The sequence below is a fragment of the Protopterus annectens genome, chromosome 14.part0 (assembly GCF_019279795.1).
Source record: "Protopterus annectens isolate FY-2018-M chromosome 14.part0, PAN1.0, whole genome shotgun sequence".
Taxonomy (NCBI): Eukaryota; Metazoa; Chordata; order Ceratodontiformes; family Protopteridae; genus Protopterus; species Protopterus annectens.
This window is the reverse complement of record NC_056748.1, coordinates 918189271-918215381: the sequence shown is the minus strand read 5'-3', so window position 1 is coordinate 918215381 and position 26111 is coordinate 918189271. Positions and strand designations below refer to the sequence as shown.

Sequence of the window (26111 nt, the reverse complement as noted above, 5' to 3'; positions counted from 1 at the left end):
AGCTGAACTGGAACTTTTCACTCTGCTCTTCAGTGTGGAAGAAATATTAGCTGAACTGGTAGTTAGTGTTTGCTGAATTTTGTTATTTGCTAGTAATTACAGGTGTGGGGGTAGTCACATTCTTTGATTTCCTGTCCTTGCCTATTTAAGTGGTACAGTGTGAAATATTTTCTGCTTAAAAACCTCAGGTTTGGCCGGTTAACAACTTGTTATATTCAACTGGACGTATAAGAGAATTTAAGTACCTTTATCTGCTTATTTTTCAAAAAAATACAGTATTTAAATTGATTTTAACTGTGTGGAAAGAATATTTAGCTGAAGTGGAACTTTTCACTCTGCTCTTCAGTGTGGAAGAAATATTAGCTGAACTGGTAGTTAGTCAGTGTTTGCTGAATTTTGTTATTTGCTAGTAATTACAGGTGTGGGGGTAGTCACATTCTTTGATTTCCTGTCCTTGCCTATTTAAGTGGTACAGTGTGAAATATTTTCTGCTTAAAAACCTCAGCTTTGGCCGGCTAACAACTTGTTATATTCAACTGGACGTATAAGAGAATTTAAGTACCTTTATCTGCTTTTCTTTCAAAAAATACAGTATTTAAATTGATTTTAACTGTGTGGAAAGAATATTTAGCTGAACTGGAACTTTTCACTCTGCTCTTCAGTGTGGAAGAAATATTAGCTGAACTCGTAGTTAGTCAGTGTTTGCTGAAATTTGTTATTTGCTAGTAATTACAGGTGTGGGGGTAGTCACATTCTTTGATTTCCTGTCCTTGCCTATTTAAGTGGTACAGTGTGAAATATTTTCTGCTTAAAAACCTCAGCTTTGGCCGGTTAACAACTTGTTATATTCAACTGGACGTATAAGAGAATTTAAGTACCTTTATCTGCTTTTTTTTATAAAAAAATACAGTATTTAAATTGATTTTAACTGTATGGAAAGAATATTTAGCTGAACTGGAACCTTTCACTCTGCTCTTCAGTGTGGAAGAAATATTAGCTGAACTGGTAGTTAGTCAGTGTTTGCTGAATTTTGTTATTTGCTAGTAATTGCAGGTGTGGGGGTAGTCTCATTCTTTGATTTCCTGTCCTTGCCTATTTAAGTGGTACAGTGTGAAATATTTTCTGCTTAAAAACCTCAGCTTTGGCCGGCTAACAACTTGTTATATTCAACTGGACATATAAGAGAATTTAAGTACCTTTATCTGCTTTTTTTCAAAAAAATACAGTATTTAAATTGATTTTAACTGTGTGGAAAGAATATTTAGCTGAACTGGAACTTTTCACTCTGCTCTTCAGTGTGGAAGAAATATTAGCTGAACTGGTAGTTAGTCAGTGTTTGCTGAATTTTGTTATTTGCTAGTAATTACAGGTGTGGGGGTAGTCACATTCTTTGATTTCCTGTCCTTGCCTATTTAAGTGGTACAGTGTGAAATATTTTCTGCTTAAAAACCTCAGCTTTGGCCGGTTAACAACTTGTTATATTCAACTGGACGTATAAGAGAATTTAAGTACCTTTATCTGCTTTTTTTTCAAAAAAATACAGTATTTAAATTGATTTTAACTGTGTGGAAAGAATATTTAGCTGAACTGGAACTTTTCACTCTGCTCTTCAGTGTGGAAGAAATATTAGCTGAACTGGTAGTTAGTCAGTGTTTGCTGAATTTTGTTATTTGCTAGTAATTACAGGTGTGGGGGTAGTCACATTCTTTGATTTCCTGTCCTTGCCTATTTAAGTGGTACAGTGTGAAATATTTTCTGCTTAAAAACCTCAGCTTTGGCGGCTAACAACTTGTTATATTCAACTGGACGTATAAGAGAATTTAAGTACCTTTATCTGCTTTTTTTCAAAAAAATACAGTATTTAAATTGATTTTAACTGTGTGGAAAGAATATTTAGCTGAACTGGAACTTTTCACTCTGCTCTTCAGTGTGGAAGAAATATTAGCTGAACTGGTAGTTAGTGTTTGCTGAATTTTGTTATTTGCTAGTAATTACAGGTGTGGGGGTAGTCACATTCTTTGATTTCCTGTCCTTGCCTATTTAAGTGGTACAGTGTGAAATATTTTCTGCTTAAAAACCTCAGCTTTGGCCGGCTAACAACTTGTTATATTCAACTGGACGTATAAGAGAATTTAAGTACGTTTATCTGCTTTTTTAATCAAAATAATACAGTATTTAAATTGATTTTAACTGTGTGGAAAGAATATTTAGCTGAACTGGAACTTTTCACTCTGCTCTTCAGTGTGGAAGAAATATTAGCTGAACTGGTAGTTAGTCAGTGTTTGCTGAATTTTGTTATTTGCTAGTAATTACAGGTGTGGGGGTAGTCACATTCTTTGATTTCCTGTCCTTGCCTATTTAAGTGGTACAGTGTGAAATATTTTCTGCTTAAAAACCTCAGCTTTGGCTGGTTAACAACTTGTTATATTCAACTGGACGTATAAGAGAATTTAAGTACCTTTATCTGCTTTTTAAAAAAAATACAGTATTTAAATTGATTTTAACTGTGTGGAAAGAATATTTAGCTGAACTGGAACTTTTCACTCTGCTCTTCAGTGTGGAAGAAATATTAGCTGAACTGGTAGTTAGTCAGTGTTTTCTGAATTTTGTTATTTGCTAGTAATTACAGGTGTGGGGGTAGTCACATTCTTTGATTTCCTGTCCTTGCCTATTTAAGTGGTACAGTGTGAAATATTTTCTGCTTAAAAACCTCAGCTTTGGCCGGCTAACAACTTGGTATATTCAACTGGACGTATAAGAGAATTTAAGTACCTTTATTTGCTTTTTTTTTCAAAAAAAATACAGTATTTAAATTGATTTTAACTGTGTGGAAAGAATATTTAGCTGAACTGGAACTTTTCACTCTGCTCTTCAGTTTGTCCCACCCATCATCCCTGTTTTTGTTTTGGTGTTAATCTTAGTGGCCTTGCAGCTGCCCGCCCCTCTTCTAAATTTGTGTTTGGATACTCCTTCTGGGCCCATCTCATTTGCTCACTCAACTGAGTGCAGTGAGATCATATTCTGATTTCAGGCACTCCTACTGTGTACAAAGAGAGCATCTGGGAAAAAAAAAAAATTTAAGCTTGTTTCCTGCCTTTCCTGTTAAGTGGTATAGACTATTTGTAGGCTTTTGAGCCCCCAAGCCCTTCTGTATTGGAGGGAAGCCTTCTAGCTTAGTTTTTTTTCCCTATAACTAGCCAGTTTTCTAGTTTCAGCACTCAAATCTGTTTCTTTGATCTCAGCACTTGTTCAGAAAAAAAAAAAAAAAAAAATTTAATCTGCTTTTACTGTACTTGTGTTTTTACCTACTTTTTTTACTTTTGCATCATCTTAAAAGTACTCAATTGTATTTATTACTGCTTGGTGTAACTCATTCTAGGCCTTCTGGTTTAAACACTTGGGCTTCGGTCCAGTTGTTTTGCACTGAGAGGGTTTGTGGTCTCACTGTAGTAGCAGAACAGGTAACTTACATCCTTCTAGGTTGGGAACTGCTGATTGAGGGCTCAGTGTCTGTTATTCTAAAAGTGTATTAATTCTGGTTTAAGCACTTAGGCTTTCAGGCCAGTTATTTTACATTAAGAGGGTTCGTGGTCTGCACTCTTGTGGGAGGAGAGGCTGGACTCTGCCCTTCTGAGCTGGGAATTTCTGATTGAAGGCTTATAGTGCATGCATATCTGAACTGCTTCTTACTGAAGTTGGTGCGCCTTGTTTGCTGTGGCATAGACTGGATTCGGGCCTGCTGGATCTAGCTTTGTTTGTGTAACTTGAGCACTAATCCAGGCATTCTCTAAAGTATTCAATTGTATTTATTACTGCTTGGTAGTAACTTGATTAAAGTTTAGCTGTCATTCTAAGTCTTTTGGATTAAGCACTTGGGCTTCAGACCAGTTGTTTTACATTAGGAAGGTTTGTGGCATGCACTGTGGTGGCAGGACAGGTAGCTTTCATCCTTCTAAGTTGGGAACTGCTGATTGAGAGCCCAGTGTCTGTTATTCTTAAAGTGTATTAGTTCTGGTTTAGGCACTTGGGCTTCAGGCCAGTTATTTTACATTAAGAAGGTTTGTGGTCTGCACTCTTGTGGGAGAAGAGGCTGGACTCTGCCCTTCTGAGCTAGGAATTTCTGGTTAAAGGTTTATAGTGCCTGAATATTTGAACTGTATCTTACTGAAATTGGTACACCTTGTTTGCTGTAGCATAGACTAGATCCAGGCCTGCTGAATATAGCTTTGTTTATATGCTTGTTGTTTGTTTGCTTGTTATTTCCCTGGAACGCTAATTCCACCTAATACACGGCTTCTCAGTGCTTCTGTGGCTCACTAGTGATATCTGCATTGCTTACTGTACTTATTTCCTTGTTTCACTTGAAAGAAAGTTACTGTTTGTCGTTTTTGCATTTAAGTTACCTGTAACACATTGCACTTAAGTTACCTGGCACTTGCTCACTAAAGCAATTATATAAGTCAGCACTAAAAATTAAAAGCACTACACCCTCACTCCCCACTGGCCCTGGTTTTCAATTATTAAGGAATTCCCAATATTATTCTAGCATGTCCAAAGGTCAGTTGCCAATCTCCTCTCCGGTCCAGCTGGTGAATCTGGGAATCTTGAGGCAATGTTACAACTGCCTCATGTACACAGACAACCCTCTCCTCCTCCCAACAAATTCCAACACGTGAGAGATGCAACTATATAGCCAAACTGGAGGCTAAGCTCTCTCAACTCAGTACTGGCATAACCAGTCAGGAGGAGAAGGAAACCATACTCACTACAATTCCAGTCTCACATAGACCTACCACGACAGCAAACCAAACACATAATCACACAAAAACATACTCGGAGGCTCTAAATAAAGATCTGCCGAAGCAGCAGAGACCTCCAAAGCAGACACCCAAGCAGCTGCTACCCCAAAACAAAACACGTGCAACACATATCTCACAAAGCCAGTGTGCCAAACAGTCACAGCCCTTAAGACTAAACAACACACCTGATACACTTGTAATAGGTGACTCTATCGTCAGGCACACTGACGTCCGCTCACCAGGCTGAACAAGGAGAGGGTCACGGTGAGCAGCCTGTCGGGTGCTAGGATCCGCCACATAACACAAGCACTCAGGTCACTCCAAGGCAAGTACAAATATGACTCAGTCATTGTCCATGCTGGTGTGAATGACCTGAGACGTACCTCCCTGGACTACATGAAAAGAGACATAAAGGAGCTCTCTGAGCATGTAGCCCAGGCCGGTATGACCCTGACCTTGAGTAGCATCTTACCCTCACCAAGAATGATGCCACAATATGAAGACAAGATGATCAATTTCAACAATTGGCTTAAGTACTGGTGTCATTCAAAGGGGATCCAATGCCTGTCAGCTTGGGATGATATGCTCGACAAGCCACGATGCTTAGCTAGGGACAGCTTGCACCTGTCACTCCTGGGCTTTCGGATATTGGCAAAGGCTCTTGCTACCCCATAGTGCCTTTTTTAGGCAAGGCTCAAAGACAAACCCACCTCCATAGGTATCACAAGGGATAAGAAACTAAGAGTAATGCTACTCAACGCCAGAAGTCTAAACCTCAAGATGCACGCACTCGAAACTCTCCTTAGCATGGAGAACATCGATATCTGTGCAGTAACAGAAACCTGGTTCAGGGCTCCCGAGAGCATCCCAGCACTACCAGGTTATACCTCATACCATGCTTTTCAGCCCCAAAACTTGGACCGAACCACAAAAGGAGGGGGAGTATCGATATTCATCAAAGATACCCACACCTCCAGGTTGGTGGCAAAGCACGAAGCATCAGAGACTATCCATGTGCAACTAACAGTGGGTAAAACTGCCTTCCAGTTTATAGCCTGCTACAGACCACCCTCCCAAAACCAGGAACCCCACTCGGCCTTCCTGAGAACACTGGAAAATATGAAGGTCTCTCCAAACACCATTATATTGGGCGACTTCAACTACCCAAACATAGACTGGGAGCATTACTCTAGCTCCAACACCCTAGCCCAAAGGTTCCTAGAATTTATAAACTCAAATGCTATGGAACAACTTGTTACCACTCCCACAAGAGGGGAAAACATACTGGACCTGATCATCACCAACATGGGGACTCTATGCTCCAGACCAGAAGTGTATCCCTCACTGGTAAGATCAGACCTTAAACTAATCTCACTGGATATTCACATCCCGACCCCACCCCCTGCCCAGAAAACCACAGTGAAAAACTTCTCTAAAGCAAATTTTACACTCCTCAAAACTGAGGTGGAATCGTTCAAAGCCCCCGGGCCTGTGGAAAATACAGCCCAGACCGCAGAATCCTTTATAAACGCATTCTATGAACACCTTCAGGAATGCATGGATCATCGATCCCAAATAAAACCAAGACCCAATCCTCCAAAGGCAGGCGTCCTGTCTGGTGGACCCCAGCCATAAACAAACTATACAATAGAAGGAGGAAGCTACTAAATGATAAAGCAAAATCCCAAAAGGGAAGGCATCACTGATCAGTATTAGCAAAAACTACGGGCACACATAAAATTGTCTAAGGCCAGCTTCGAGAGAAAAATTGCACAGGACACTAAGGATAATCACAAGGCTTTCTTTAGTTATGTTAGGAACCTGGGTGGTAATTCCCAGATATGCTCAGAATTAGTCCAGAATGACAAAAATACACCGAACCCACAGACATTGCCAACATCCTAGCTGACAGGTTCAGCGCAAACTTCTCCCCTCCCACCAAAAGGGCAAATATCTATCCCAGCAGAGTGCTGCCCCTGACATCTCAGATGCTCAGGTAAGAGCCGCCCTCTCCAAAGCAAAAACACAGCATCAATGGGACCAGATGGTGTCCCGGCTCGTCCTACATGAACTCAAAGAAGAGATAAACCCAAACATAAAACTACTGTTCAATCTCAGCCTTACTACAGGATATGTGCCCAAAGAGTGGCGTACAGCAACAGTGGTCCCTCTCCATAAAGGTGGTGCCTCAACGGATCCTGGAAACTATCGCCCCATAAGCCTGACTAGCTTGGTCTGCAAAGCTATGGAAAGGATCATCATGGACCTCATAAATAAAGATATTGGGGACCTACAAACACTGGATCCTACCCAGTTCGGCTTTGTTAAGGGCAGATCCTGCCTCTTAAACCTGGTTGATTTCTTTGAAACAGTCACCAAGGCCATTGACGAGGGGAAGGTGGTCCACACAGCCTACCTGGACCTCGCAGAAGCCTTCGATACAATACCCCACTCGGGCATTATAGATAAGCTCACCAGCTTAAATATAAACCCCTATGTCACTAGATGGATTGCAAACTGGCTCAAGGACAGAACCCACATGGTTAGAATTGTTGGAGCCATGTCAGACTCCAAACCAGTTACAAGTGGTGTCCCACAAGGCTCAGTCCTGGGACCTCTCTTGTTCGGTATATATTTCTCGGAGGTACAGGCCAACACGGAAGGACTGTGGCTGACCAAGTTCGCAGATGACTGCAAACTGGGTGCCATAATCGACTCTCCAGCCGACACAAGCATCCTCCAAAAGGGCCTCATAGAAACAGACAACTGGTGCCAGAGCCATGGCCTCAAGCTAAATGCCAAAAGTGTATAGTCATCCCTTTGGCAAAACAAAGTGCCCACAAATTACCACATAGGTGGAAATCCATTAAGTACAGAAGAAGTAATTAGGGACCTGGGGACCCAAGTTGATAGCAATCTCTCATTTGACAACCACGTGGCCAAAGTGGTTAGAAAAACATTTTATATAGCCCACCTAATCATGAAGGGATTCACATCTAGATCAGGGAGGTCATCGTGCCTCTTTACTCATCCCTCATCAGGCCCATAATTGAGTACAATGCCCTTTTGGGATGTACCTTACCAGACACCTGCAGCAACTGGAAAGACCCCAAAAGTACCTCACCAAGAGGATCAAAGGGCTCAAACAGATGCCATATGCTGCCCGGTTAAAGAAACTCCAGCTCTACTCAGTGGCATACCGCCTGTTCAGAGGAGATCTGTGCCTGACGATAAAGCCATGTCCAACCCGGAATTAATGGACATGCTGTACCTCAGAAAATCCAAATCCCATCGAGCTACGCTCGAGAGACTTAAACCTCAGCACTGAAATAAATAGGACATGCTGGAGGGACAGATTCATAACCCAGAGGCTCCCTTCACTCTGGAATAAAATCCCAGTCCAGGTTAGGCAGAGTCCCTCATTGACTCTCTTCAAGAGGAATCTTGATGAGTGGATGGGAGATCGTAGGTTTACCCCGGGTATCACTTCTGTGTCACTGTTAGATAGAGGCATAGTATACTAACCTCGAAAAAGGGCATAGCAAAATAAATTTAAAATGGGTGGCGAAAGCCAAACACATTCTGGCTAGGCTTATAAATGCCCTAGGGCAGATAGCCTAGTATGAACCTATGAACCTATGAACCTAATAACAGTTCTTCTGGAGTGCAGAAGTTTTCTGTAGCAGTTAGTTTAAAGCTATATTGAATGACTATTTGAAAACCTTTTCTGAGATTCAACGATGTTATTCACACAAAAGTACTAACCAAATAATGTATGGACATGCCAATACTTTGTACACATCACTTAACATTTGAGAAAAATTGCTTGGATGTTTTGACAACAATAAAGATCAGCTGTGGTGTTCAAATGTTAGTTATGTAGCTACAATAAATATGCAGATTGTTAAGTGTGGGTAGTAATCTAAAACAGTACACAAAATTCACTTTTAGTTCTAAGGTGGGGGAGGACATGTCTTGGAGTGACAGAAATTTTTACAAATATTTACTTGAACTGAATAAAGTTTGCTGTTTCTGTTAAACTGAAATGCTGCCAGTGGGAAGCCCCTTGTACTCCTCCATAAGGGCCAGTGCCCTCCCACAGCCATTACTTTAATATTAGCACTTCTAAAACAAACAGAAATATCCCTTTTCTAATGCAGTGATAGCTCAGAATAGGAATAGTAGAACAGCAGGGCTAAGGGTGCAGGCAGGGCTTATTTTCTCACAAAACAAATTGCACACTGATGGCACAAATAGTATTATGTATTAGAATGGTACTAATAGTATCATATATTAGATGTCATATTAATTAGTTTTAGTTTATGGGTATATTGAAGCATATGATGTTTGCCAAGACTTCCTGCAGATAAGTGCCAGCAACATGTTGTAGTACTTAAATTAATATAGTCTTTTCACTCATGTAGGCTAAAGTAACCTTAACACAAGTAGTACAGCCTATTATATGGTATAAAATAAAACAATGTTACAGTCACTGGCACACCATTTCCTTAGACAGAAAGTACATGGTTGCTATGTAAATCACAGTCTGTTTGGGATATCTTGCTTTTGGCTCTGTTGTTCATTCATTGCAACTTTACATTTGCTTTAAACAACATGTGGGCTTCACACTGAATTTTACCAATGCCGTTTTGTAACTCTGGTACATTTTAGTACTCTCCTGACTTGACCACAAAACTATTAGGGATAACTATTGATAATAACCTCAACTTTGACTCTCACATCAACAACACCATAAAATTAGTTAATAAAAAAATAGGATCCCTTTACAGAATCAAACCTTTCCTAACACCCACAGCAAGGTCCACCATTGCTAGATCTCACCTAATCTCCACTCTTCTCTATGCTTCCCCCATTTACACTAATCTTTCCAAAAACAACATGAAGAAACTAGAAACATCCTATCATAACATAGCTCGATTCGCTATTGGATCTCCTTTTAGTACTCATCACTGCTTGAACCTAAAAGAACTAGGCTGGATTGAACTTCCTAACCAACTTGTACTTCAACAGATCTTAATTGCTTATAAGATTCTATATCAGCCAACCAACACACCAACACTTACTAGCCTTATTTCTCCATACAACAACCTGCAACAACTACGTTCCTCAAATAAACTTCTGATTAATATTACCAAACCTAACAATAATGCAGGTGTCAGTTTATTCTCCAGCTCTGTTGGAAAAACATGGAATAAACTACCCTCTGATATCACTTCTTTAACCTCTTTCCAACTTTTCAAATATCAACTAAAGATTTATCTCAATAAATACTGGCTTTGCTGCTGCACTAATCCAGACTAATGCCAACTCTTCTCTCTTCCATTACCCTTGTTAACAAAAAAAAAAAAAAAAAAAACTTTATTTTTTATATTATCTGGTTAACTTGCTATGATGTCATGTGAACTTTTATGCCAATGTATTTTTTATCTGATTATATTATTGTTTTTACTTGCTATCTTTCTTATGTAACCATTTATGCCTTTTTGTAAAAGTGTACAACTGATGGAGCTTTTCTCCCCGGGCCTCTACTGAAAACGGACATATATCCAGTTGGACTAGCCCGGTCAACAAATGTAAAATAAATAAATAAATAAATTCTTCACAGCAACACACTGAAGTGATAGTCATTAGTGCTCTATGGTGGCCCTGCTAAGTCTAACAAAGTTTTTATTGTTGAGTTGTGTTTATTGTTATGGGCGGCCACGTTGGTGCAGCGGTTAGTGTTGCCACCTGACAGCAAGAGGTTCCCCGGTTCGATTCTCAGCTGGGGTGCCTTCTGTGCAGAGTCTGGATGTCCTCCCTGTGGTCGCGTAGGTTTCCTCCCACATCCCAAAAAAACATGCTGTAGGTGGATTTGACACACTAAATTGGCCCTAGGCATGAGTGTGTGTGTGTGTGTGTGTTTGTGTGTGTGTGTGCCTTCTGTGGAAGGTTGGGCACCGGGCTGGCAACTCAACATCGTAAAACTCTACTGCCAATCATGACCAGACAGGTGATCCACTGTGGTGACCCCTAACCAGGAAAAAGCCGGAAGAAGAAGAAAAAGTTGTATTTATTGTTATGTGTAGTCACATATCCTGAGATGTAGCAGCAATGCAAGTAACCATTCTTCGTGTATACTGGTTCAAAACCTGTGTATAGATTGAACGTTCAGGTCAATGTTGTTACGGTTGTTTTGTTACTGAGCTATATGTGCCTAAGGTAGATAGATGAGAGCTTCTGTTGTTCTTCCTGCTCAGTTTATTGTTGGTAAATCTACTACAGAGACCATTCAGTTTATTAGTTGCTAACTGACTTGTGCTTCTGTTTTGCAGCAATTTTTGTCTTTATGAGTGCTTTCTTGTCAGCATCAGGAGCAATCCGTGCCTCACGCCTGCTGCACAGCAATTTACTGCATAATATATTAAGAGCACCCATGGTCTTCTTTGACACTACTCCAACTGGAAGGATTGTCAATAGATTTGCCAAGGTATAGTGTACAAAACTGCCTCTTTTTGTATGAGCTGTTTTTTGATTTATTTAACCAGTCAGTTGATAATATGTGCTACACTTTTTTTTACTAGGCTGGCATGAAAATGACCTATTTTAGATGATATTCTACCCCAGAGAGCAAATTTAAACAGATAAATAAATGCATACATACACACACACACACGTATACATACATAAATAATTTCCTAAGTTTTTTAGGTAATGCTTTTCTTAGTTTTGCTTTTCACTGCAAAAGTCATGTACATACTGAAACAGCATTGGGTTCTCTCCAAGATTAGTTCCTGTTCATTGCTCCACCCACCAAGTACTGAGGATAAACTGCGGCTACCCTGCGATCCAAAACTGGATAAGTGGATAACCTGAGAAAAAGTGCAGTTGTGTAAGATCTTACCATAATGGATGTCCTACTTCTCACTGTTGCAGTATTCTTTAAATATGGGATAGCCTGTCAAAGGTAGCCTAACATTCAGCCAATGTACCAAACCTTTACACATTCCAGGTGTTGTATGTCAGACGTATGCCATGCATGGGAAGTGAAACAGAGCAGCCCCAGGGAAACAATAACATGCCAATCTAGGAAGTGAAACAGAAGGAGATATGCAAGAGAAAACCCCACAGCCAAAAGTAGGGTAACAGGATAAGAAAAGGGGGAAGGTGGGAGGGATTGAATACCGCCCCAGTGAAAAGTAGGACATCTACTGTTATGGTAAGATCTTACACAGTGGTACTATATCGTTCCTTATCACAGCTGCACTATTCTTTATACCTGGGAGTGTAAAAAAGCTACTGTAAAGAATGGGAGTAGGAAGGCAGAGAAGAACCCTCCATAAACCCATGAACTATAACCCTGGCAAATCCTGCTTGTGCCCTGGAAGTGCTATCCAACGTATAATGCTTGGTAAAAGTGTGGATGGAAGACCTAGAAGCATCTACCAAGATAGATTCTAGTATCGAGACCATTGAAAAAAAGCACCAGAAGAGGTTACTTCCCTAGTAGAATGACCACAAACTGAAGATAAAAGCTGCTTGCCATGAAAATAATAAAAATAAATGGCCTTAGAGATCCAGGAGAGGATGGTTTGCTTAGGTACTGCCAAACCCACTTTCCTGGCATGAAAGGAAACAAAAGGTTGCTCAGATTCTCTGATGCCTTTTGTCTTAATCAAGTAATATCTGAGCTGTCTGTGGAAATCCAAGGTATGTAGTACCGTCTCACTAGCAGACTGTGTAGTAGGAAAAAGGAGGAAAGATGAATAGACCGATTCAAAGACAAATCATTAACCACCTTGGGCATGAAAGAAAGATTGGTATGAAGAGATACTCTGTCCTTATGGAATTGCTATAAGGACTCGAGTTCAGAAACCCTTTTGGTAGAACTAAGAACTAAGAGCCACTAGCAATACAGTTTTTCAAATATATTGTTGCAGGAAAGAAGAAAAGGCAGTCTCAGAATGGGACTGAGTCAATTTTTCAAGAACAAAATTACGCTCAGAAGGAGGACGAATAAGTTTTCCTGGGAACCTGATATGAAGGACATCTGTTAGGAATTGTTTGACTTCAGAACAAGAAGCCGAAGGTGACTCAGAGGAAGGTAAGCAGAAATGGCTGAAAAATTAGTTTTAACAGAAGAATATGCCAAAAACAGTATTGAGTAATTCACACAAATAAGAAAGAACCACAGGAACCCCACAGCAAAAGGGTCCTGGTCATGCTTGAGACACCAAACAGAAAATCTATTCCATTTACCCACATAGGATTTTCTAGTAGTTGGTTTTCTGGCCTTCTGCAAAACCCAAAGCACAGCCTTAGAAAATCTGTGCCTAAAAGGAATCAAGACACTATCATCCAAAATGTCAGCTGAAACATGAACAAGTGAGGGTGAATGACAGATTTCTTGTCTTGTGTGACAAGATCCATTCTGTGAGGTAACTTGTGACAATTTCCACTGGGCAGATGAAAGAGAAGAGGAAGCCAGTGCTGTGTGGGCCAAAAGAGAGTAAAAAAAAAAGATTTTGGATATGACCCACTTGATCTTGTGCAAAGCCCTGGGGGGGGGGGGGGGGTTGGGGAAGATAAGGAGAGGTATATACAACACCATCCCCTTTCAAGAGAAAGACATGACATCTACTTTCCAAGCTAGTAGGTTTGGAACAGAACTGGGGAAGATGTCTGTTCAGAGGATAGGCAAAAAGATCTACCTGAATAGTGCCTCACCAATGTACATTGTCTAAAAACACATCTCTGTGAAGCATCCATTCTTGAGGATGTATACTGGTCCTGTTCAAAGAGTCTGCCAACAGATTGTGCTCTGAAGGGATACAAACCGCCTGAAGAACCAAGTGATGGCGGGTTGCAAAATCCCAATCCAGAAGAGCCAGCCTGCAAAGAATGTAAGACTTTGCCAATTGTTGATGAGACCAAGGACTCTGGACTTTCAGATTGTTGGAGGAAGCTCCCCACCTTTGATTGGGAGCTTATATGTACAGCTCTTGAGTAGGAAGAATCTGAAAAAGCAGACCTGGATTCAAGGAGATCTGCTGACTCTATCAGGGGAGTTTGAATATTAGGGTAAAAGTGGGAATGGAAACTTTGGAGGTTGGCAGTCTTGAAGCCAAACAGTCCTGAGATAACACTGAAATTTTCTCATGTTGAGTTTGGCAAAAGGAACCATGGAAATGGTGGATACCATGAACCTCAGGACTTGGAGAAACTCCCTTGTAGGAAAAACTTGAAGAAAAGGAGACTTTAAATAGCAATAAAAATGAGGAACTTGAGAGGTGGAAGAATAGCCAACAGAGGAATTATATGAATCCTGCAGCTCAAAAACACTTGGTCCTGAGACAGAGTTAACATAGACTCAGAGACTGAGAGTGAATCCCACACTGCGCAGGAGAAGCATAATGAAACTTAGATTCTGAAGCAGTAGCTTCTGAGTGAGGGTTAAATCATAAGATCATCCAGATAAGGAAATACCTAAATTCCCTGAAGTCTGCAGAAAGTTACCACAGTGGCCAGATATTTGGTACATACCCTTGGAGCTGTAAAAAAAAGGCAAAGCAGAGAAATAATAATGAGTGCAAGAGAGAGAGAAACACATTTCCTGAAGAGAGGGTGAATAGGAGGAATATGACGGTAAGCATCCTACAAATCCAGGGAAACTATAGAAGTCTAGGAAAGCAAGAAAGGAGAAAAGGGTCTAAAGAGGCAACATCCTGAATAAAGGAACCTTTAAAAATGTGTTGAGATAATATAGGTCTCAAATAGGCTTCTATGTCCCCAACTTCCTAGGAAGCAAAAATATTCTGGAATAGAAACCTGTCCCCTAATGAGACAAGGTAATGGATTGTATGGTTCCCTATTCCACCAGAATAGGAACAGGAGAAAGAAAAAATAGTTGAAGGTCTTGCAACAGGGCACAATGGTGCAGTGGTTAATGTTGTCACCTCACAGCAAGAGGTTCTCTAGTTCAATTCACGGCTGGGGTGCTTTCTGTGTGGAGTCTGAATGACCTCTCTGCATTCATGTGGGTTTTCTCCGGGTACTCCAGTTTCCTCCCATATTCCAAAGATATTTGTCTGGAGCATTTCTCCACAGGCCTCCACTGAAAATAGGCTCTGTCCTAGTCAGACTTTCCTGGTCAACAATTGTTAAATAAATAAAACCTTACCCTTATCCTGCAAGGTTTTAAACAATTCTACAGCAGCAGTGCCAAAAATAATCTGATTATCTAAGGGAGAATTTAAAGGTTTGGCTTTAATATCCACAGACAAAGCCTGCAGGCCATAACCAAGAATCTCTTCTCATGACAGACAGGTGCAGCTGCCCTAGAGGAGGCATCAGCTGCATTTAATGCAATGGGAAACTACCTGACAGGCTGAACTCAGCAGTTTGGGTTTGTGAAGGGCCGATATTGTCTCCTGAACCTGATTGACTTCTTCGAATCAGTCTCCAGAGCTGTGGATGAGGGTAAGGTGGTCCACACAGCCTATCTGAACCTCGCTAAGGCCTTTGACACCATCCCTTACTGGAATCATAAATAGACTTACTAAGCTGGGCATAAATCCCTACATCACTCGATGGGTTGTCAACTGGCTTACTGACAGAACCTAGACTGTAAAAGTAGCCGACTCCAAATCCAGCTCCAGACAAGTGACAAGTGGAGTACCTCAGGGTTCAGTCCTGGGACCGCTCTTGTTTGGCATTTACTTCTCTGAAGTACAGGCCAACACTAAGGGACTCTGGCTAACAAAGTTCACAGATGACTGCAAACTGGGAGCCATTATTGAATCCCCAAATGATGTGGATATTCTACAAAAAGGCCTTACAGAAACAAATGCTTGGTGCCAGAGCCATGGACTCAAGCTTAATGCCAAGAAATGCATAGTTATCCCCTTTGGGAAAACCATGTAACCATAAATTACCACATAGGTGGCAGTACACTAAACACTGAAAGTGTGATGAGAGACTTAGGGACACAGGTGGACGGTGGTCTCACCTTCGATAACCACATTGCCACAACAGTCAGGAAATCCTTCTATGTGACACACCTCATCACTAAGGGCTTTTCATCCAGAAACAAGGTCATTGCCCCAATATACTCATCCCTCATTAGACCCATTTAGAGTATAATGCCCCGTTTGGTATGTACCTCACAATACAACTGCAACAGCTGGAATGGCCGCAGAAATACCTCACTAAAAGAATCACAGGCCTAAAAAGCAGGTGCCCTATGCTGACCGTCTAAAAAACTCCAGCTATACTCTGTGGCATATCATCTAATCAGAGGTGATCTCTGCTTAACATACAAGGCCATGTCAAACCCTGAGCTGTTGGACATGCTCCACTTAAATAAATCCCAATCCCTCAGAGCCATACGCAACATGGATCTAAACCTTGTCATCACAAGGAACAAAACATGCTGGAGACTCCCCATACTCTGAAATAGACTGCCCATACATGTCTAGCAGAGCACCTCCTTGGCCCTCTTCAAAAGGAATCTTGACGATTGGATGGGAGATAGGAAATTCACCCCGGGGATCACGTCAGTCACCCTGCTAGACAAGGGTCCAGGGAAGTAAATACTGTGGGAAGAAATATCCAGGGAATTGTTATGGCTAGGCTTGTACAGGCCCTAGGGCCGATAGCCTAGTAACAACCTATGAGAGAGAGAACAGAAATCTTGCTGCCTGAATCGAGCATGTCATTCAAAGCCCTCCCTAGATGGACTAGAAAAGCCAGGACATACCTTGTCATGTGGGTCTGATATTTAATGGCTTTAAAAGCCAAAGTAGCAGAAGTGTACACTTTTTTCACCACACTTCTCCAAAGCATGGATGTCCTAGTCAGAAGGCAGAGGACTAGATGAAGAAAGTAGTTTGGATGGTTTATCTGTGGACATGAAAACAAAAGCAGGATCAGAGGATGGACTTTTATGAAGGTATTGATGACCCTCCAGTACCTTATAAAATTTGTCTGGCTTGTTACAGGCTGGTGGTTGAGGGTCAGGAGCCTGAGAAGCTGCTATAAGTGTGTGCAATAGGGCAGCTAAGACAAGGGGTACTGCAGAAGGGCTGGGTCAGTAAATGTTCATAATACTCCTTTTGAATCTCTGATACTTGGGAACAGTCTCATTTAAAGTGTTCCATCATCTGGGTCAATGTATCCCCAAAGGATAATTCCTCAAAAGGAGAATCGGGGAACAAAATACACTCTCCTTTGGAGTTGGGATCTGAAGAAGAGGCTATCTGTGTGGAATATGCCAAGGATTTTTCACCAGAGTTCAATATATCATCTGAAGAAACAGAATCCCTAGGCCTATTAGATGAGGAGGATGACCAGGGAGCAGTAGCAGTAGGGACAGACAATTCCTGTGGAGGTTTTGGAGCCAGTTTGGCACTAAACAGTCCTGAAGTAAAGTCCTGCCACTCTGTGTGAGGATTCTTAGCTACACCAGCTATATGATTAGTTTTCTGTTTCTTTTTAAGAGAACATCAGCCCTGACAAATCTAGAAGATCAGTGCCCTGCCTTGAGTCAATGAGGGTACCAGGCACCTCTTCCCTGAATAAAATTTGGGAAATCCCCCTTGACCCATTCAGATATAGTTAGCCATGGTTCCCTGTCAACATCTGTAGCAGACATATGCATAGCCTCCGTGGATGTGCATACAGGCACTCCTGTGTCTGTTCTAACTGGGTCATGGCAGAGGGAATTGATGGTAACACTTAATTGCCTTCTGGTTCTTCATTCAACCCGGAAGAAATGTCTGGTGAACACTGGACAGCAGCAGGATCAGTATGTGCCTTTTTAGCTTTTTTTCCTTAAGAGGCAGCTAAACTTAGGGGCAGGCAGATTCAGCCATGGTAACCTGGGTCAATAATTTCAGGTGCTGGTTTTCCAGATAAATAGAGAGGGAAGACAAATGGCTGTGGAGTGTCTTGGGGACAAAAGCCTGACAGGTATCACATTGAGTATGGTTTTGTACAGCATGCAAACAAAAAAGGCACTTCTCGTGTCTGTCTTTATGGAAAATCTGCCTCCCACCATCACATTTCCCCTCCATGGATGACAGGAAAACAAACAACAAGGAGAAAAAAAGGGACAGAAGGGATCACAATGGGGCACTGATTTTTAACAGGCTCTGTAGAAGAACTGACTTGGTGAAGGCATACAGACTGTATCCGATAGCTGCCTTTAGATTGGTGGCAAAAAGTTCTGAGGATCAGGTGTCTGTATATCACATATGTGCCTTATGCTTTGGATGTAGGACATATGTCTGGCTTACAACACCTGGAACATGTAAAAGCTTTGTTATGCTGGCTGGTCATTAGACTATCCTTGGCAGGCTATCCCAAATATAAAGAATATTGCAACAGTGATAAGGAAGGACATTGAATGAAACTGAACAAGGACCATCAATCAACAAGTTAAAGCTTATAATATATAATAGTCTAAGAAAATGAATGCAAACTGAATGGCATAAGAAATCATTAATTAGGAGGACTAGTATTACCTAACCAAATAAAACAATATAACGTTTTATGACAAAAAAAAGTACAATTTTTTTTGTGCAATGAGACTGTTAATTATAGTTTAAAAGTGTAGCAGATATGCAATTAACAAGCTTAATGACAAATAATAATTTGTTTCTGTGTGTGGAGGTTAAAGTGCCTGATACTCCCCCCATACAGTGGAATGTGCTCCTGCACACTGTTGCATTATTTTAATAATCCCTGAGGATACACTTAGGGGGATGGATATTTTTGAATGCAGTGACCTCTGCCAATCAGATTCCACTCTCACAAAATTAACAGTAGTGGCAAACTGGTCATCTGTTACACATCTTACTCCTTTTATTCCTCAGTAAGAACTATGGGACTATAAATAGTTATAGCAAATAAAATATAGAGTATTAATCAATATCTCAGGATGTTGGCCTTATCAATCCCAGGTTACAAGTGAGGGTCAGAGATGTTATCAAATGCTACAAGAAATCAGGGTGAGATTTTCACTTTGGTTTACAGACTCCAGTGTTCCACAGAAGGTTACTGATGTTTGATTTAATGAGCATCCCCCATACTGTGTAAGTATTTGTAAGTACATTGCATACATGTGCTTAACCAGCCTATATCTACTGCAAGGTGGGACTGATTGGTAGCTGCACTCTTCCAGTACCTTAGTTTTACCCAATATTAACTTATAATGTGGAGACTTGCTTAGTAAAGCTGATCTTCTTGAATAATGCTGACTGTATACTTGAAAACTATTGTAGTAATTTCAAATGGTGTATTATAATTACTGACACTCTGTCTCTATCTACACAATATTTACATTTAACTCTATGCTTTCTGTTTTTTCTCTGTCTATCCCACTATTCTTCACAGGCAGACCAAGACATTTATTCAGTTCCCTCTCCTGCTTGAAAGACTGCATCTTCCAGCTACAACACTCCCAGGACCCCTACTCTGAATACAGCTAACGTATGCTTGTATAAGGTTTCACACCATACTTGTTATATCTTGTTGTAAATCAGAAATCTGTAAATATCTCTCTATAGCATGCACACTGGGGTAGATTTAAGTTGCAGTTTCAACACTCCCCTTTTAGACACCTAAGTAAAATATCCTGCATTCTCTGCTTGACTTGCCACATCACCTAACACCAACAGCTGTCTTTTTCCTTATCTACATAATGACTAGCTCCATGCTTAAGACCCGTTTCTGCACATGGTTTTACTTCTTTTATCTGTAACAAACTCTACTCCAACTTCTCCCCTCCTTCAACTCAGTCTAACCTGCCTGCCTTTTATCCCCAGCACCTTTCTATCCTTTTTCCCTAGCTAAACCTTTCTTTCCTTCATTCCTTCCTATTCCCTTTCCCCCAGGTGAACCTTCTTTGTACTGAACTTTCTTTCTTTCTTTCTTTCCTCTACAAGTGTTACAAAAGTGCTTTTTGGTTCCTTACCAGTATAATGCAGAATCTCCACTCCTCACTGATTGTTTTCTTTTTCTTGTAATTTACAGCCGTGACAGTGGGTCCTTGCTAAACTCAAGCTTCATTTCACTCTGCTACTCCCAATTCCTACCAATCCCCATCTTCTCTACATTTATACTCTCACAAAATTAACATTAGTGGCAAACACATCATCTGCTACACATCTTACTCCTTTTATTCTTCAGTAAGAACTATGGGAATAAAAATAGTTGTATGAAATAAAATGTAGAGTACCACACCACTTCCTCTAACAACTCCTCCCCTTCCTGTCCAACTTATCCAATTGACAAACACTGCCTTTCTTGTTCACACCTCTTCCTCCTAGCATTCTTAGCTCTTTCCCTCTTTCACCTTTCCTTTACTCCTAAATACATACACAGTACATCCTATCCTTTACCTCTCTCTTCCTGTGCTTTTTTCACCGTCATCCATATCACCTCCCTTCACTATCATTCATTCTACTTACTTATCTTTCTCTAACTTATCCCACAGCCTGCTATCATCGCTTACTCTTTCCTCTCCATCTATCACACCTCCTTTTTCCCCAACATGATTTCTATGTCTTTATTCCTTTCCTCCTCCTCCTCCTATCTCTTCTTACCCACTATAAAACAAATATCTCACCAATTAATCCATAACCCAGTCTTACTCACCCACTTTGTAACATGTACAAACCATACCATGGTAAAAAAAACAACTTATTTAATCCATCTAACTTTCTCATGCACAAATACAAACTCCATGACATCAAGAGCAACCACCTTACTAATAGTGAAAAAATTCACCCTAATCCTGGCCCAACACCTCTCCCAATCAAGACACCATCTTTATACCCCTTACTATCACAAATTCTAAACCAGCCACCAAGAGTTTAACTATCATCTCTATGAATACTCATAGTCTTCTAAACAAAATCTTCAAATTTCACTCATGGATTGTCCATTACTCATCTGACAGTTTTTCTCAAAGAAAAAGTGCTTAAACCTCACAACACAAACACTGAATTTCTTCATTCAGGCTATAATATCACACACACTGATAGGATACACAAAACAGCAGATGGAGTAGCAATACTATAATCAAAACAACTTTACAGCTCTCCACTGTCTATACAACTCCCTAATTTCCACCCTGAAGAACTTATACTACCCAACTGCAAACTAAATTACCACAAAATAGTATGCATTGCAGATTTTATTTATTTATTTATTTTATTTTACATTTGTTGACCGGGCTAGTCAAGCTGAATATATGTCCATTTTCAGTGGAGGCCCGGGGAGATAAGCTCCAAACTTGAACATTAAAGTGAAAAATAATAGAAAATCTTGCTAAATACATATAAAGTAACAAGATAGATTCAAACATTATAAATTGTGGCATAGTAGTAACATATAAACATACAGTAGTTAGAGAAAACAACGACAAAAAAATAAATAAATAAATAACGTGATATACAATGGAGAATACTATCATAATGTACAGAGAGAAAGGATACGGGAAAGTAGGAAGATGGCAGTTATATATGTACACTTTTTTTTAAATAGATAATTAGAAGGAGATGTAAATCAGTGGATGCAAAAAATGAATAGATTTTGGGTTCTAAAGATGAGGGGTTTAGTCAGGGGTCAAGAAAATAAAGTTAGTCGGGATTAGTACAGGGGCAGAGCCATTATGTTTTAAGGTCGAGCCTGAGTTTCTTTTTGAAGAGAGGTTTTGAGGGAATAGTAGAAAGTTCAGAGGGAAGCAAGTTCCAATCTTTACCAACAGTGCTAGAGAAAAGGGAATCTCCGGCCCTGTTGTTTGCTTTGTCAATATTTACAAGATGTTTGTGTGCAGATCTTAGGAACTTTAGGTTATGGTAGGGGTGAATAAGAGTAGATAGTATAGGTGTTTTATTAGGTTGATAAAGAATTTGATGGGCTATGCCTAGTTGATTAAGTTTTAGTTGCTGTTGAAATTCAAGCCAGCCTAGTTGTTTTAGATTAGTACAGTGGTGGGTTCTGTCAGGGTTGCCTGTGGCAAATCTGGCTATGTTGTGGCAGGAGTTTTCTAATTTCAAGATATTCTTTTTTGATAAGTTAGTAAATATGGGAGAGGCATAGAGAAGGGGTGAGATAAGGTGGGAGTGGGCTATAGTTCTAGATTCTGGAGTGAGGAAAGGTTTGATTCTGTAAAGAGAGCTTATTTTTTTGTTAACAATTTTCAATGTGATGCTTATATAGGTATCGAAGTTAAGGTTGTTGTCAATGGTAATGCCTAGTAGTTTTGTAGTAGGATCTTGTGATATAGGTGTGCCATTTTTAGATGTTATAGTAAAGTCTAAATGGGGAGATTTGCTGGAAGGTGTGAAGAGGAGGAGTTTAGTTTTTTTTGGGTTACGTAGTAGACAGCGTTGGGAAAACCAATCTTCTACAGAATTAAAGATGTGTTGTATGAGGGAGTGAAGATCAGATACAGATGTGGCTGAGCAAATTAGTGTAGAATCATCTGCGTATTGTATGCATGTGACTTGGGGAACTACTTGGTGGAGGTCATTGATAAATAAAGAAAACAGGAGGGGACCCAGTATGGACCCTTGCGGAATGCCAATGTTGACAGGTAGTTGGGAGGATAGAGTGGAGTTCCAGAGTACTGCTTGTTGTCGGTTATTTAAGTAGGACTTAAACCAGTTTATAGGTTTGGTTTCAAGTGACTAAGATTGAAGAATGTGTATGAGTATGTGGTGGTTGACCATGTCAAAAGCTTTGAATAGGTCTAAAAAAAAGTGCAGAGGAAAGGTTGTTGTGGTTACGATTTTTGTTGATTGTGTCTGTAAAAGAGAGTAGGGCAGTGGTGGTACTGTGGGATGGTCTGAAACCATGTTGGGTATTAGAGAGTAAGTTATTTAGGAGAAGGTGGTCAAGCAGTTGCTTGCGGAAACACCTTTCCATTATCTTAGATAAGGGAGAGAGTAGTGCTATAGGGCGGTAGTTAGAGATTTCAGTAGAATTACCACCCTTATGAAGTGGGATAATATGGGAGATTTTCCAACGTTTAGGGACGTATCCCTCAGTGATGGTTCTGTTGATAAGTATAGAAATTGGGTAGGCTATTGATTTGTCTACTAATTGCAAGTATTCTGTGGGTATTAGGTCTGCAGAGGGAGTACATCGTTTGAGTTTTTTGATAAGGGAGAGAATGTAGGATGTTGGGACAGGTTGGAAGTGAAATGGGGGAGGTGGGTTTAAGTTATGGTTAGATACGTTTGTGTTTTTGTTGGGGAGTTGACTGGCTAGGGTTTGAATTGTTTTGGTAAAAAAGGAATTAAAGCAATTGGGTTGGGGTTCCTTATGTCAGAGCCTTGTGGGTTGGGTGTGACAAGTTTACTAGGCTGTAGTAATTGTCTTATGTTTGCCCAGACCTTTTGTGGGTTATTTTGGTAAGTATGCTGAGGTTTCAGGTAAAAGATTTTTTTATCATTCATTATAGCTTTTTTGGTCTCATTCCTGAGTTGTTTGAAGTTTTGGTAGTCAGCTGTGTTTTTAGTTAAGCGAGATTTCTTCCAGATTTTATTTCTGAGATTGATTTTTTGCTTGGTTTCTATTGAGAGCCAGGGGGCTGATTTAGTTCTAGTTCTAATTCTAATAGAGCGAGTGGGGGCATGGTAGTTGAGTATGGCCAGAAACGTAGTATTAAAAAAATCTACAGCATCATCAAGAGAAAGGTGTTTTAAGGTTGTCCAGTTACATGCGTTCAGTTCACTTTGAAATAGTTCCAAGTTGAAATTTTTTTTAGATCTGATTGTACTGGTAATGTTATGGGTAGGAGGGTTGGTTTTAAGCCTGATGATGTAGGTTAATAAGTGATCACTTATATCATCAGGGAAGGTTCCTGTTACAAAAGTATGGGGTTGATTATTGTTGAGAATCCAATCTAAGGTACTTTCTTTTTTGTTAGTTTTATTTATTCTAGTGGGGGAGGTGATAGTTTGTGAGAACCCATAAAGGTTAATATGGTCTGTAGGATGTTTGTTGTTGCAAGATTCCCAATCAATGTTTACGTCACCTAGGATGATTGTTTCTTGGGGTAAGTTTAGAGATAGCCAACATAGGATCTTTTCTATGGTAGAAATATTATTTCCTGGGGGAACATAAATGCAAATAATAAAGATGGATTTGGCTGTGTTTAGTTCAAGTTTGGTAATAAGAATTTCAGCATTAGAGTCCTGGGGAGGTTTTTGGTTGAAAGTGGTTATTTGAAGGCTAGACTTAAAAAAGATAGCTACACCACCACCTTTTTAGATTCCCTGTCGAGACGCAATATATTATATCCAGGAGGAATGACATCAGTGTCTCTTGTTGAAGGTTTTAACCAGGTTTCTGTTAGACAAATATCAAAGGAGTAGAGTTCTAAGAGAGCATGTAGTTGAGTTGTTTTATTATTAATACTACGTATGTTGAGGTTAGCTATTGAGAGTGAGTTTTTGGGTTTTTTAAATAGTGGGTACACTGTGGGGTTTGGGTAAATGGATTGATTTAAGGTGGAGTTGGTTGGACCTGGGTTTGGGTGAATATCTCCATTTCTAAGTGAGAGAAGTAGGGTTAGGTATGCAGTGTTTGCATATTTACTTTCTGGGAGGGTTAACCTTCTACAATTTAGATGTACATGTTTTACGTGGGTTATCCTATGATATCTGGGTGAAAGATAGCTAGGTGTGGAAGTTATGTTAATATGATGGTTGTGGTAGGTAGGAATTGAAGAGGAAGTTAGTTTAGTTGGGTTGCTAAGGTGTTATAGTAGTGGGTGTTCATAGGAGGTTGTAAGTTGTGCTAATATTAAAGGGGGAATAAGTGTGAGCAAAACTATGGTATGTTTGAGGACTAGGGTGGGGAGTTTATACATATTAAAGGTGGTTAGTAAGTTGTAGTAACTAGTACAGGTGTAGTGGGTGTGTTATTGTAAGGCAAAGTTCAATGGTGTATGTTAAAGGGTGTGGTTAAAAGAAAAAATAAGGAGGGAATAAAGTTGATTGGTTAATTGTGGATAGGTAGTAATTGAAGGAAAAGGGGAGGGGTGTGGTTAGGTAGGTAGAAATGTGGATGCAGTGGGGATGGGTGGGAATTGGGGGTAGGGTAGGGGAGCGGAGTGAGCCCGCAGGGATCTTTATCCTTCCAGGGCATAATATCCCCATTTTAGAAAACATTCTCTCCTGGACCTCTAACTATATCTTAAATGAAGGTGTAATTCTTGGCGATGTCAATCTCAACTGGCAAACCTTGAGCACTGACTTCTCTATCTCAAAAATAAATCTCCATGGCTTCACTCAATTTCCACTTTTACCCGCTACAACAAATCCACCAATACAGGCTTCAGCCTTGACTGGATCCTAGTTTACAATCCTAGCTTGTATCACAACCCTAAAACACTCCTAGGTTCTATCAGTCACCACCTCCCAACCCATGTTCAAAGGCTTTCTCTACATCATATTAGGCAACACAAATATAAAGAGTGCTGTAGTCTCACCAGCTTCAACACAGATGAATTTAACAGTACACAAGCCTCTATAAATTGGTCCATCCTCCTTAGCCTACCACTAGAGGATGTTGTTCTGAAATTTAACTGCATAGTCCTGGATATACTTAATTCCCTAGTTCTCCTCATGAAAGAGAGTGTGAAATATCACCATGTACCTTGGCTTTCTCAATCCACCAGAGTCCTTATGCACAATAGGGATATTGCATGGAAACATTGGTCGAAATTTAACTTCCCCAATGACCTACAAAAAACTTCTTAACCTCACTAAAAAACAAGTCAATGAAGACAAAAAAATACTATGTAAAACCTCAAATAAACCATCAAAATAATCCTAAAAATTCTGGAACACCATTAACAAGATCCTTAACCTAAGGTTGTCCCACCATACCAAACCCATGCCCAAACAATTATCCCTCTGAAACCACTACTAAGTTCAAATCCTACTTCATAGAGTCCATAAACAAATTAACCCAAAACAGTCACAATCTTAACCCTATACTTCCTTTCCCACCCCTGCACAATATATCCACTTTCTCTCTCAAATCTGTCCCTACCACCTAAATTAAATCTCTACAAACCAAACTCAAGTCAGGCTCTCTTTCTGCAGACAATTTCCACAAAGAATTCCTAAAAGTAGCACCCAGCTCAAAAGTGTACCCTATCTCCATCCTAATTAACAGATCTATTCAAGAATCTATAGTCCCTTCTATCCAGAAAAAAATCTTTATTATTCCACTTCACAAAAGTAGACAAATTTATGGAACATACAAACTAGAGGCCTATAGCATTTTTGT

The 26111-nt window shown here is 40.1% G+C and overlaps 1 protein-coding gene across 1 annotated transcript in view; it reads left to right on the top strand.

Moving 5' to 3' along the window:
- ABCC2 (ATP binding cassette subfamily C member 2) overlaps positions 1 to 26111 on the top strand; it is an 833283-nt gene that overhangs the window by 672200 nt on the left and 134972 nt on the right. Inside the window, exon 23 of the mRNA XM_044055642.1 lies at positions 11135 to 11289. Coding sequence (XP_043911577.1) covers positions 11135 to 11289 — 155 coding nt within the window. The remainder of the gene's footprint in view (positions 1 to 11134; positions 11290 to 26111) is intronic.